A 15,056-nucleotide genomic window follows, 5' to 3' on the forward strand; every position below is an offset into this window, starting at 1 on the left:
AAATCCGCCGGAAATCTAACCGGTTTAAATTTTCCGGCGGATTTCCGGCGGTTGTCCGGCGGAAGTCAACAAAATTTGACTTTTTAAAGTTCCGCCGGAAATCCGCCGGAAATCCGCCGGAAAATTTCCGGCGGAATTTGTCCGCCGGAAATTCCGCCGGAAATGCCCAGTTTTCTAGTAGTGCCATCCACTAATCATAGATAATTCTGATCTTTTTAACTATATAACATTTATATATGGAAAATACTCAAGCACATTCCTATTGAACCCTTCATCTCTTGGGAGGTCTGGTACCGCTGGGACAATAATCCTTTCGTAGGATCTTGATTTTAGGGTGATAATAAAAGACTATCGAATATGATGCTCTTGCTTTCATGATTTCCACGTTAAAGAATAAATTGCTGCACACATGAATGAATAAAATGTAATTACAATTAATGCCGACTCAAAGATTCATTTGGAAACTTTAGTATAACAATAAAGATACACAATTAAAAGTGGGATTACCTGATGAAGACATACACTTGAACACAAAAAGCGTGAGAATAACCTCCACATAAAATGAATACTTATCAACAAAATCACCATTAGAGAGCCTCCATTTAGAGGTTCCAAATCAAGTTTGAGGAATTCAGAAATAGAGATTCCAAATCAAGTCTGGGTCAATTTTACATGAGTTATTAGGGCTTCATTTTGTGATGCAACAGAACCATCCCAAAACTCTATTACCGTTAACCATTCTTGAAATTATAAATCAGGAAATCAAACCCAACAAATATGATAAACCAAAATGTATAAATCGAAAAACTTCAAATCTATCAAACCCAAATCTGTAAATCAAAAGATTAAAATATGATAAACTCTAATATGAAAAAAGACATTGTTTTGACAAATCCGGAAATAACAGGAAGGAGCGCCATGTATCTTTTTTGGGGGGAGAGAGAGAGTCGAAGAAAACAATCCTGATTTGTTGATGCTACACACACCTCATTTGTACAGATGTTTTATGTAGATGTTTAATTACCACTTTCATCATGGCAACAACCATTGATGAGGGAGAAAGAGGTTGATGAGGTAAAACCGAGTAGGGGGTTGAAAGGGAGAGAGATGAGGGGATATGGGTGTTGCTGATGATAGTTCGATGAAGATTTGGTGATGTTCAACAAAAGGTTTGGAGGCGTCTCTTACGATGAATAGCGTTGCAAGTGAGTCACAAGAAGATGAAGGGGTAGGGTGAGGGTTACATAGAAGGGAAGAGAAATAAGGGTTAGGTAGATATGAAAGAAAGAGGAGTAGCCGAAAACGAAAGAGGGTGGGGGAGTCGCCATGAAAAGGGAGTTGTCGGATATGGAGAGTGGCTATCGGGAAGGGTTTGGAGGGTTGGGGTAATCACGATGAAGAAGCTTACTATGAGAATGTGATTGAGTGAAAGAGGGGAGGATCGATGCCACACGGTTTTATGCAGGTATCTTTTGTTTCCACTAGTTTCTTGAACAAGGCACCAAATACAGACCTCTGAGTGATGATGTTGTTCACAGTAAAGAAAAGTTGAAACAATTTTCAGGTGAGGGCTGTAAATAGGGAAGGAAGAAACAAGAAGCAAGAAATAATAGTTTGAAGTTACTAAACGGGTGGAAGAAAGCTATAAAGAGAGGATAAAAAAGCTTCAACTAAGAAAGTGAAACTCAAAGCTTCAACTTTGGTGGTGTTGGTGGTTGTACATTATGCTTTGTTAGTTGTGATTCATAGTTTTTTTTGAACTTTCTGTATAAAATGGTTGTACATCGTGCTTTGTGACTTGTCTTTAAGAATTTTTCTGAAATATATGCATAAAATGGTAATACTTTGTGTCTTGTGGTTTGTAATTAAGATTTTGGCCTAGATGGTTATTAATGTAGTATATATATATAGGGTTGAGTTCACGTGAGACCAAAGATTTTTCGTAAGACCCGTAAGACCAATTTATGTTCATTGATCAACTTTATAATTTAATGATCTAATGGTCTAAAATTGCAAGGTGGCAATTTTGTAATTATTGAGAAGTCTCGTGGCGTTTATGAATGTTTAGATCTGACGATTGTAAATCTAATCCAATGATTGAGAATTGGTTTTACGGGTCTCACGAAAAAATATTGGTCTCACATGATCCCAAGTCTATATATATATATATATAGGGGCCTAATCAAATGAGAACTAAATAGGTTTTGGTAACTGTGAGATCCAATCTCAACCACAAATCAACGGATAAATTAGGAAATTAATAATTATGGTAGTTTGAGTTATTATTATAATTAGAGGGCCTATTAGGTATTTTTTTTTAAACTCCTCTCTCCCCTCTCCTCTCTCCGACCTCTAATCTCCGGCCTCCGGTGAAATCGGTATATCACAGTATATCACAATGGGTATCACATTGTGTATCTTTATTTTTAAGGTTTGAGTTGGTATCATAGTTGGTATCACAATGAGTATCACAGTATATCACAATGGGTATCACATTGTGTATCTTTGTGATTACTTGGTACCTGCCGGATTAATGTTCACCGGAGGCCCGATATTGGAGGTCGGAGAGATGAGAGGAGAGTTTAGTTTTTTTAAAATACCTAAAATGCCCTCTAATTATAATTTTTAACTCAAACTACCATAATTATTAATTTCCTAATTTATCCGTTGATTTGTGGTTGAGATTAGATCTCACGGTTACCACAAACTAATCAGTTCTCCCTTGAATGGGCCCCTATATATANTATATATATATATATATATAGGGTTGGGTTCACGTGAGACCAGCGTGTTTTCGTGAGACCCGTGAGACCACATTTTTACACTTGAAACTTCACAGTAAAAACACTATGAAGGTTTTAAAAAGTCGAACCTTTCACAGCAAAAACATTGTGAAGGTTACCTTCACAGCATTTTTTCACAGCATTTTGCTGTGAAGTTTCAAGTGTAAAAAGATGGTCTCACGGGTCTCACGTGATCCCAAGTCTATATATATATATATATATATATATATATATATATATATATATATAAAGCTGGATTTAAATGATAAGCTCAAAGAAATAAAAATGTGAGAAGAGATCTCGGTCATTAGAAGAGATTTTCAATGGACAAAATCTTAAAGGGAAAGTATGTAAATAAAAGTGGAACTGTAACAAATTTAAAGAACATAAGGAAGTTGAGGAGAGCATTTTTAAACATTTTATAATTAAATCACTACTCAAGCCATCAAATTACTAATTCTCAATTATAAGTTAAAAAATGATCCATGTAAAAGTTATAGTTAAGATTTACATGTGAATCTATATTATGATTGACATATGAATCTATATTAGATTCACATGTGAATCTATGTTAGGATTCGCATATTCATATATAATTTTTTAGACAGATTCAACATCTCAATTATAAATTTTAGAGTAAATTGCAATTTTGGTCCAGGTGGTTTATTGTTTTTATTGGTTTGGTTCCTTACAAAAATTTTATTGCAAAAAAAGCCCAAATGCTTGGTTTTGATCCCTATCCACTAACACCAATAAAATAATTCGTTCAATCAAGGGTGTTTTTTCTTTAACTAATGTTCAACTTTGCACGTTGCACGATGATTATAGATTTATGTAAAAACAATGTGACATTTGGTTTTAATAAAAAATATAAATAAATAGACAGTCAGATAACCAAAATAATATTATAATTCAAAAAAATTACCTACTCAAATCTTATTATACAATTCAAATCTCTACCATCTTCCTTTTTATTCATAAATATTCAATTACATTTTATTTTTTTATCGATTTTTTTGCAAGATATGAATCAAATGCATATTTTAGCCAAGTAACCATTTTAATTTTCAAATGTGTATCTTCTCCTTTTATATATTTCGTAAACATTCCCCAATCTCTTGTGTGATCCATAATGTGAGGTAACATAAACAATACCACAATTCACATAACATAATATATTCATACATCTACTAATTTTCTTTTATATATATATAAATGACCTTCAATCTATCATTTCCCCCGTTATGAATAACGAAAACAACATCACAATTAAATATTATTAATACTTAAATCCCATAATACTACTTCATGCCGTACAATCTTCATTTTATATATATACATTTATAGATATAGATATTTACATAGAAGGATCTCTTCAAAAAGTACGTTATAAACTATAGTTTTCACTATTGATATTTGTCAACATTATGCCATTTTTGTATTTAATTATATATATATATATATATATATATATATATATATATATATATATATATATATTCTTTTTGCAAAAGCAGGATTGATCAAAAATTATATTCTAGCCAACTAATTTTTGAAATAAATACATACTCTTTTAATATATCATATATATTGTGCATTCAATTAGGAGTGCTCAAAAACCTGACCAACCCGACCAACCCGATCAACCCAACCCAACCCAACGCGAAATAACCCAACACGAAGCAACCCGATGTCTAATCGAGTTGTAAAACTGTCAAACCGTAGGTATTGGGTTGATATCGGGTTATTATTATTTGAATCCAACCCAACCCGATGAACCCGAGATTCTTTTATTTCTTGGATTAATATGATTGTTGAATTTCTATTAATATATACATTAGACAATTACACTATTATGTATGCTTTTCATATACACATATTTTCAATCTATTCATATCTTTATATAACTCATTCATATATATGTCAGTAACTGTGAACATATATATGTAAATTGAGAAAATTAGCTGAATTTGATATACGTAAGAAATATGGATAAGTTGTATCAAATGGTTAATGATGAAAAAGAAATTATGAGTAGAGAAATAATATATTCAAGGTTAGAAGAATATTTTAAGATACCAAAGTATCAACCCGACCAACCCGTACGGGTTAGGTTGGGTTGGGTTGCACTTTGTTTTGGATTGAGTTAGGTTAAGATTTTTCCAAACCGCAATCATTGAATTGGGTTGTTCAAATGTCTTTAACCCGATCAACCCAATGAGCACCCCTACATTCAATAATCTTCTCATAATTGTAAGATAACAAAAATCATACCACAATTAAAAAAAATACTTAAATATCATAGTATCATTTATTATTTATATGCCGATTTAACAAAAAGAAATTTAAAATGAGGTTGGCAAAAGATAACCAGAACCATACTGTACTTTAAGATTTTAAAATACTTAAATCTAATAAAAAATTATTTTTTATTTTGTATGTTTACTATATTTTTGCTAAAAGAGAGTTGGCTAAAATGAGTCAACCCATGAGCTCGGATGGTCGACCAAAATGAGCCAACGACATGAGTTTAGAGGATCAGTCAAGGGGAGCCAACCCCATGAGTTGCCACAAAAACATCTCAACCTCCTTTCATATATCTATCATTGATTGTAAATCTTTCATATCTCCATCAATATGTGATATAAAAAAACTCAACAACAATTCAGTAAATGAAGAATACTCATTCCTTAGGATTTCACCTCACTCCTTGTAAGTTTTACTTTTTATTTTGTATGATTAACATTTTTTTTTTGTTAAAAGAGGATTGGTCAAGATGAGTCAACCCATGAGCTCGAAGGGTCGGCCAAAGTGAGTTTAGAAGATCGGTCAAGATGAGCCAACTTTGCCACAAAGATATCTCAACCTTACTTCATATATCACCATTGATTGTAAATCTTTCATATCTCTATCAATGTAGGATATATACAAAACTCAACAACAATTCAAGAAATGAAGAATACTCACTCCTTAGGATGTCACTTCATTCCTAAGTAATTGTCTAATGTATATATTAATAAAGAATTCTTATCTTTATAATTACTAAAGATAAAGATAAGAATTACTAATTGGCTTTGCCATTTGGTTGACTTTGATTTCAACCATGGTTTTTCATTACTATAATTCTCATTGTTTGGAGGAAAATGATTTTGATTTCAACCATGGCTATACATTTGCAAGGCATCTTTCATACTTTTGTATACATGTAGAAAAATATTTTATAACTATAAGTCTTACCATTTGATTGACTTTGATAAATGATAGATTTTAACCATGGTTTTTCATAACAATATTTTTTATCATTTGGTTGGAATTGGTTTTGATTCCAACCCACGACTATAGATTTCAAAGACATATTATTTTTCCAATCTACCATTTTCCTACCAATATGAAATAATCAAAACCCACTACATTTCAAAATTTGAGAATACTCGAGTCTTGTAATGCCACCTTATAATACTTGGTTGTGCTTTTAATAAGATTTGTTTTAGATAATAAACGTTGTTTTGCAAAAAGAGGACCATAAAAACAAAACAATCCTATGAGTCAAACCCCATTAGTTGAACAATTGTCATCCCATCTTTCATTCTTATGCATATCTTTTTATTTCATTCTTTCAACTTCTCACCAAGTGAGATATCTAAAGCTCAACAATAGTTTGCAATATGGGTGCTCAAAAACCCGACTAACCCGATCAACCCAACCCAACATGAAATAACTCAACCCGAAGCAACCCGATGTCTAATCAAGTTGTAAAACTTTTAAACCATAGGCATTGAGTTGTTATTAGGTTATTATTATTTGAACCCAACCCAACCCGATAAACCCGATATCCTTTTATTTCTTGAATTTAATATGATTGTTGAATTTCTATCAATATATACATTAGACAATTACACTATCACGTACGCTCTTCATATACACATATTTTTAATCTATTCGCATCTCTATATAACTCATTCGAATATATGTCCAGTAACTATGAACATATATATGTAAATTGAGAAATTAACTGAATGTGATATACGTAAGAAGTATGGATAAGTTGTATCAAATGGTTGATAATGAAAAAGAAATTATGAGTAAAGAAATAACATATTCAAAGTTAGAAAAATATTTTAATATACAAAAAGTATCAACCCACCTGTACGATTTGGGTTGGGTTGGGTTGCACTTTGGTTTAATGTACAAAAAGTATCAACCCGACAAACCTGCACGATTTGGGTTGGGTTGCAATTTGGTTTGGGTTGGGTTGGGTTGGTGTAAGATTTTTTCAAACCGCAAGCATTGGGTTGGTTTGTTCAAATGTCTTCAACCCGATCAACCCAAACCATGAGCACCCCTACTTTGCAAACCTATGAGTACGGAGGGTTGGCCAAAATGAGCCAACAACATGAGTTTAGAGGATGATCAAAATGATTCAATCTCATGAGTTGCCACAAAAGCATCTCAAATCTCCCTTTAAAATACCTAGCATTCATTGTGAATATTTCATATCTTTATTAATATGGGATATGCATACTCAACCACAATTCAAGAAATGAAGAATGCTCAATTTTTAAGATGCCACCTCAATCTTTGTGAGTTTTACTCTAATACTAGTTGTGTACCCATGCAATACGGCGGGAGCCGTGAATTTTAACGATTTTCAAGTTTCACTGGTTTTATTAGAGAAGATTTAACGATGATATAAGTTACACTTGGTCTTTACATATTAATACAATTTGAATAAATAAGAGTTATTGTTTCAATTACAGTCTATCGATGAAAAAAATTGTATGACAGTTTAAAATCCAATATATTTAAAATCCATCATATTTAAACGACTCCACAAATATGTTCGATTTACACCAAGAGCAAAGAATCAAGAGATCAAGAACAAGACCAAGAGTTCTAGAGCAATTGAATGAGAGATGAATGAGAGAACTTTTAATAACTCATGGTGAATATGAGTTTGAATCTCACATTGGGGGATGGGGAGAAGACATAGAGGTATGAGAGGGTGAAGACATTAGTGAAAAGTGTCAAAAGTATCTTGGGAACATGAAAAGAAAAGGTAATAATGTGCATTGTTAACTTGTACTATATGTTATTTTGATTATAGATTAAGAGATTTTAAGACTGAAGACATAAAGTAGTAGTACTTAATGCATTATGAGTTGTTTTTAAGGCTTTGTACATAAATATATAGTATTTTGTGCATTAAAAATTATTTTTAAGACTTTTGATAAATCTAGTTTATAAGATAGTATAGATATATAAAGATTTCCTAACAAAAAATTAAACAAATATTATATATGCACACACATGACCTAACAAGAGACTCATGGTCTCTCTCTTTTATCTCCATCAAAAATATGCCATTTTTTCGTCTTCTTCACTTCGACATTGACACCGGCCACACCTTCGGCCACCATCTCCTTCTCCCTATAGTGATCACTTCCCCCACATCTCCCTTCTCACACGCACAACACAGACACAGAAGCGACAATCGATAGATATGGGTTTTGATTTTCGATCCATCTAAGATGTTCTTGAAGTTGATGGGGATGAGTTTCAAATCCTAGTGTACGAGTTATGATCCTTGGTTGTATGGATTTCAATCCCTACCTGACCCCTTTTCTTGTATAAATTAAATAATTGGTTAAAAAGGTTAGAGACCCACAACTGTTCTTGCATTTTTTTTAAATAAAAGGGTTCTTATTTGAACTTCCACCTATATATATATTGCATTATAACTACACCAGAACCCGATCAACCTCATCCCAAACCCAACCAACCGAAACCAGAGCAATCCGAAATTCGAAATCCAAAATTTATGGCTGATTTCCATATCTAAAATCCAATCAGATTTTGAGTTTGCCCACCCAAACTCGTGTGTGCAAACCCCTCTATGTGATCAATGGTATTGGATTCATATGTTTATCAGATTGATATGTAAGATAATTTACAGAATGAATCATATGTGATATGTAACAGATTGTATGATAAACAAAAGTAATCACATGTGATTCAAATATGGAACCAAGAAATAGAGAAAAAATAATTAAAAAGGCTAATGTATTGATTGTAAATATCACACGTAATATTTGACGAAAATTCTGAAAAATATCTTATCAAAAGTGTATCTAAAAAATACTGATAAAAAATCATATAAAACGTGATAAAAAATTATAAATTAATTAAAATAAAATAAATATAAAATATATAACGAATTCTTTAAGGCATTCAAATAGTGTTTTTGTTCCAATTATACCCTCAACATAATATTTGACCAAATTTAGAATGGTACTTATCTTAATTTTTAAAATTATTTTCCATTTGTATTTATAATATATTTAATGGATTCACTACAACAAAAAAGGCTTTATAGGACACTCATTAGTGTCCTAATAAGGTAGTTAATAGGACTTTTAAGTTTATAGGACAAAAAATGTGTGTGTCTCATCTAAAGGTGTTGCATTAGGTTAATAGGATGAATTTGAGTGTCCTAAAAAACTCTAGGATTATGATACAAAACTCATAGTCCTATAAAATGGTTTTAGTAACACTAAAAAGTGTCCTAATAGACAATAATATAGGACACTTTATGTTGTCACAAAATGTTTACATTTAGAAACAAATATGGGCATCCCAAAAAATATTTTTATAGGACGAAATTCAATGTCCCAAAAAATGTTTTTATGAAACAAATTTTAGTGTCCTATAAAATGAACTAAGTAATACTAAAAAAGTGTCATAATAGGTCTGTCTTGAATCTCCTATCAAGTAAGAACTACCCCAAGATGTACTTGAATATATCTGTCGTGTTGGTCTGGAATATGGATTAGTAGATTTGTTAAGGTTAAAATAGCCAAGTCGGTTCCCTTGAGGTAGAATTTCCACATCTTCATTCAAGAATAACAAAGMCACTATTAAACCAATGGTTTCCATCATATTAATTGAATCACATCTAAAACAGAAAAATTAAAATCTCTCAAAAAACTAAGGAAAAAAGATAGCATGAACTTCAACAGAAGGGAAAAAAAACACATCATCAAAATGATTGAAATCTATTTTCACAAAACTATTCCATTCGCCATGGAACAAGGCATATACACAAAATGTAAGAACTTGTTTTCCAATAAAACTAGTACATCAACTTAAACAATAAACCATAGGTCGATAGCTGAAGCTTATGAATTTTATCAGCAAGCATTAACCATRTAAATTGCCTAGAAATCTCACCTGCTTGAGTTGYAATTCAGTCATGTKGAAGTGCAAATTTCCCACATAAAGCTTCCGATCAACTGCACCATAGGGTCCTGCAATACCACCTGCTCCACCAGTTGAAGCATTAGATTGCACAAGGTTCTTTTCAGCCTCCGAAGGTTTGACCATTACAGGTTGTCCAAGAAGTAGATGACCAGAGAGGGAAATTGCCATTGGAACAGACATTGCATCATAAAATTCGATATACCTGTAGTTATTGATTCAGAACAAAAACTAAATTACTGAGTGCCAAAGACTCGGCCATAACCAACTTTATGTGGGAGAAACTTAGCGGAAGAGTCTTTTCACACACAAACATGAATAAATAAATAATACCATTCCATAATATGTATTCTCTCAAAACAGAATACATCGATAACATTCATTAGTTAAAACGAAATATTGAACAATGACTAATGACATTAAATAGATGGACAGAGTTATTCAGTCAAAGTAAAAAAGGCCCAAGTTAAAATGTCATTTCTGAGTATTATGTTCCACATAGACCTAGCTGTCTAGACATACGCAAGGCACCATGACTCCATGAATTGGAAAGGGTTAAAAACGATACCATGAGAAGCAATGTGTGATGCAGAAAAATTAAGGCATAAAAGTTGAGGGAGAAAAGATGGAACCAAGGATTACAACAAAACTTTCCTATCAATGTGTGAACCTCGAGAATAAGGCTCCTGCCTTTTTCACGAGACAACATGCACAGTGCATAACAGAACCAGGCATTGTTCAACTCTGCCATGTGAATATTCTTGGTTTGGGGCATTTAGGTGTGGCTTGACCAACAAAATACAGTAGATATATAAATTCTCTAAGTCATCTCATTGCATGGCCAACTGAGATTCATGAAGCGACAGCTCTACAAGACGATAGCAATAATTTACTGCTACCTTCTGCGGCCTTTCATGTAATTTTATCACCATCTCCAGCATCTTCCCTTTCCCTTTATGTTCCATTAAATTTCTATGCCTGGTAAGTCGGGTGTTCTTTCACCTCTATCAAGGTATACAACACTACATTGTCTTTTATATTTTGGCCTTCCATCGCTTTTTGTAGAAGCCAATACTTTTCGGAATTCATTTATGCAGAACAATTTGGAAGATCTTTACAGTCTTCTGTGCTTCTTGCATGTTGAGCCATGGTGCAACTGGGCATGGTAAGCAATATAACATGATCCAAATGTAAAATTGACAGACATTTTATCTTTATTGATCTTATTTTCTTCCATTTTTTTAAAGGTGGAACAAGCTAATTCAGAGGCCTTATGAAAATGGCGATAAACGAGGGCTAAAGCTTGTAAAAGCCATTCTAAGGCCACTCACGCTGAGGAGAACAAAAGATACAAAAGATAAAGAAGGAAGGTGTGTATATCATCTATTAAACTTCACCATTTTTCGGTTATTAGAACTTGTTAGTTTTTCTAAACTATGAGTGATCCAAGCCGATTCTTGTTCTCCCACCAACTGACATCCAAGTTATTGAATGTGAACAATCAGAAGCCGAACATGATTTCTATGATGCCCTTTTCAAAATATCTAAAGTAAGTTTTGTCTTCAGAATTTCGGTCACCTTGATGTATAATTGTAGATTATGTAGCTCATGCTTTTTTCGTTTATATGAAAACAGGTCCAGTTTGATCAGTTTGTAGCACAAGGCAAAGTTCTTCACAACTATGCTAATATCCTTGAGCTCCTACTTAGATTGAGACAATGTTGCAATCACCCATTTCTTGTTATGAGGTACATGTTTCGATTCTCTAAAATCCAGTATAACTGATTCCGTTTTTTTCCTGATGGTCTTTAACTAACAAGTACATGTTGTTATATGAATCGTACAAACTTAATTTTCATGTGTTGTTTCTTATATGAAACACATGTGAAAATGTAGTGATTATACAATGTTGTCTCATATGTGAGAGGAAAAACAGTTCTAGAGCACTTAGGTATAAGAACCCAAAACAGATTGTAAGTTTGTACAAGTATTGGTTTGTAAAAGAAGGGTTCTCTACTCTCTAGATATCTATGCCTTTCTGAAGAGTACTTTTAGTTGTTAGAATTTGTTCAAGTCGTTATATATGCTGTGAACAATAGATATCTAGAGCACTTAGGTATAAGAACCCAAAACAGTTGTATTGTACCTCAAAGGGCTATTAGTTAAATAATTGATCATCTCTGTATCTCTATTGTTATTTAGGATCATTCTGTAACAACAATCAAAACCATTGGAAAGCAAACAGGGTTACAGAACATAGAAATCAAAGATGATAACAAAAACTATTACCCCAAAATTAGGTGCATAACAGTTCCATCAGTGTATATTTACTCATAGAAGATTGGTTATTAGATGGAAGCCCATAGGTTTCACATGGATATCAAAGCCTAGTTCCAACTTGCAGAGTTCATTAGTCACTAGTGCAAGGTGGATGACACTTTGTGCTAAAGCATTCTAAGTAGTAGAAACTCATATAGCACCTTCTTCAACATCCTAAAAAACGTCCAATTGACTATCAACTGAAGCAACAATGAGAAAGTAGGTACAGGGGATACAGCGTATTTGTGCATATAATTTCCCAATATGTATTTCAATTTCAATTTCCAATATGTATAAGCATGTAGTTGTGTTCCGTTTCTTCACTCAGGAGCACATACAACTCAGGAGCAGAAGGTTTGAATTCATCTATTGTAGTCAATGAAAATGAAAATGTTACCTAAGCAGAACTGCAGAAGGTTCGTCGTCTGTTGTTTGTCGTCGTCGATCGATCGCAAACAGTGAGGGAGAGGGAAGAGTCGATCGTAGCTTCGTAGTTCGTAGGTACAGGGATACAACAATCGTAGTTCGTCGTTCGTCCAGGGGAGACGGGAGTTGTGAAGCCGTGAAGGGGAAATGGGTTTAATAAAATGGGCTAAGTTAGGTTAATAAAATGGGGCTGATTTAAATCATCATATAGTTTTTGACATTTGGGCCTAGTTAAAAATGATTCTAAATATAATATGTTATTTATATCATTTTAAACTTTAATAGGACACTTTTAAGTGTCCTATTAGCTTTTAAACACTAATACAATAATCAAAATGTTTTATTAACTTTTAAAATTAACATGACACTTAAAAATGTCCTATTAATTTCTAAAATAATGACACTTTAAAATGTCCTATTAGTCTTTAAAATAATACGACACTTAAAAGTGTCCTATTAGACCATAAAATAATATGACATTCAAAAGTGTCGTATTAGATTACATGATAGGACGTCAAGATATGTTAATAAGACATCAAAATTAAGAGTCATATAAGATTAAATCAAATAGGACTCATAAACTAATGTGTCGTATTAGCCTTTTTTATAGAACGGTTTCCGAAAAGTGTCCTAAAAAAGTGTCATATAAACCTTTTTTTGTTGTAGTGTATTTGTGGTTTAGATTGTTTCTCGTTTTTTATAAATTGAACTATAAGTTATTATATGTTCACGACACATGTCACACAAAGATACTGCTGGGGAATATGTAAACATTTATGGTTGCACACAAAGAATACGTTTGCTTCCATTTGAAAGTAACCCAAAAATCATGTTTGACAGTTAAATAATTATTCTTCAAGAATACTTATAAGATTTTTTAACAGAGTCAGGAGCAGGACCAGAGCGTTTATTAAATCACAATGGCCAAATTGTAATTTCCAAATTGCGGAAGTGAAAACCGTTACAATCAAAAAAACCATAGGGACGAGAATTGTAGTTTACATTTTCTAAAATTTTAAATCGAATATGGTTCATACAAATATTTGAGTAAAAGCTTGATTATCGACAACCCCGATCAGTCCTACAAGAAACCGCCCTCCTAAGAATCACATATGAATAGGATGCGGGTTCTTTTATATATTATTCAATTCATATTTAAAACTGCAAGTACAATGATTTAAAAACACTTAGGGTTTGATTGGAATGGCCATGAGGGGTACTCTTCTTGGCAAAGAGAGCCCAAACTTCTCTTCCATGTCCAAATCTTGTACTCTTTTGTTCCCTTCAAGCTTCCAATCAAACTTTTGGATCAATGAGCCTAAAACTAAAGGTAACACTCTATGAGCAACATTCATTCCGGGACAAATCCTCCTTCCGGTACCAAATGGAATGAACTCGAAATCTTGGCCTTTGTAGCTGATATCAGCTTCCAAAAATCTCTCTGGCATGAACGTTTCTGGGTTAGACCAAATGCTCGGGTCTCGTCCCATTCCCCAAATGTTACAAAGAATCTGTGCGTTTTTAGGCACGGTGAAACCTTGGACATTTACGTCCTGCATGGCTTGGTGAGGGACAAGAAGTGGGGCAGGAGGATGCAACCTGAGAGTTTCTTTTATAACAGCTTGTAGGTAAGGGAGTTGATTGATATCTGGTTCTTGAATGTTTCTGTTGATGTTTTGCATGAGGTTAATTACCTCCAATCGAGCCGTTTCCTTTTTTCCCGGGTTACGAATAAGCTCGGCCATTGCCCATTCCAACGTGGTTGATGTCGTATCAGTTCCTCCAATAAATAAATCCTACAATAATTTATTAAATATTATTAATTAGACAAAATCACTCTTTTCAACAAAAACTAGTCCATGTCCATCAAGTTAATCTTTTTTATTATTATAAAATAATTTTTTTTATTAATTTAATAGCTATAGATGTATTAAACAATTTTTATTAATTTGATATATATATATATATATATATATACTATATTATAAAACATTTGACAAAAACTCTTAAAAACCACTTTTTATGCATTAAGTACTGTTTATTGATATATATTACTTAAAATTCAAGATTACAAGTAATTGTCCGTATGTATAACTTATTAAAACTCCGTTTTAAATTTGTGTAACTAACTGCAGATAAATATAATCAAATTCTAGATAAGTATCTCATTTTAAATATAAAAACTCTAAAATATATTTAGGATAAACATTGAATTCAAAATACTAAATATTATCTTTATAAAATAATTATATTATTAAATCTAAATTAAATTAT

General features: G+C 32.6%; 1 protein-coding gene across 1 annotated transcript in view; it reads right to left on the reverse strand.

Annotated features, from left to right (window-relative positions):
* Positions 1–13,969: 13,969 nt before the first annotated feature.
* Positions 13,970–15,056, reverse strand: part of LOC112526426 (geraniol 8-hydroxylase-like) — a 2,599-nt gene continuing 1,512 nt past the window's right edge. Inside the window, exon 3 of the mRNA XM_025136710.1 lies at positions 13,970–14,578. Coding sequence (XP_024992478.1) covers positions 13,970–14,578 — 609 coding nt within the window. The remainder of the gene's footprint in view (positions 14,579–15,056) is intronic.

Source organism: Cynara cardunculus, assembly GCF_001531365.2.
Source record: "Cynara cardunculus var. scolymus isolate 2C chromosome LG 14, CcrdV1, whole genome shotgun sequence".
Taxonomy (NCBI): domain Eukaryota; kingdom Viridiplantae; phylum Streptophyta; class Magnoliopsida; order Asterales; family Asteraceae; genus Cynara; species Cynara cardunculus.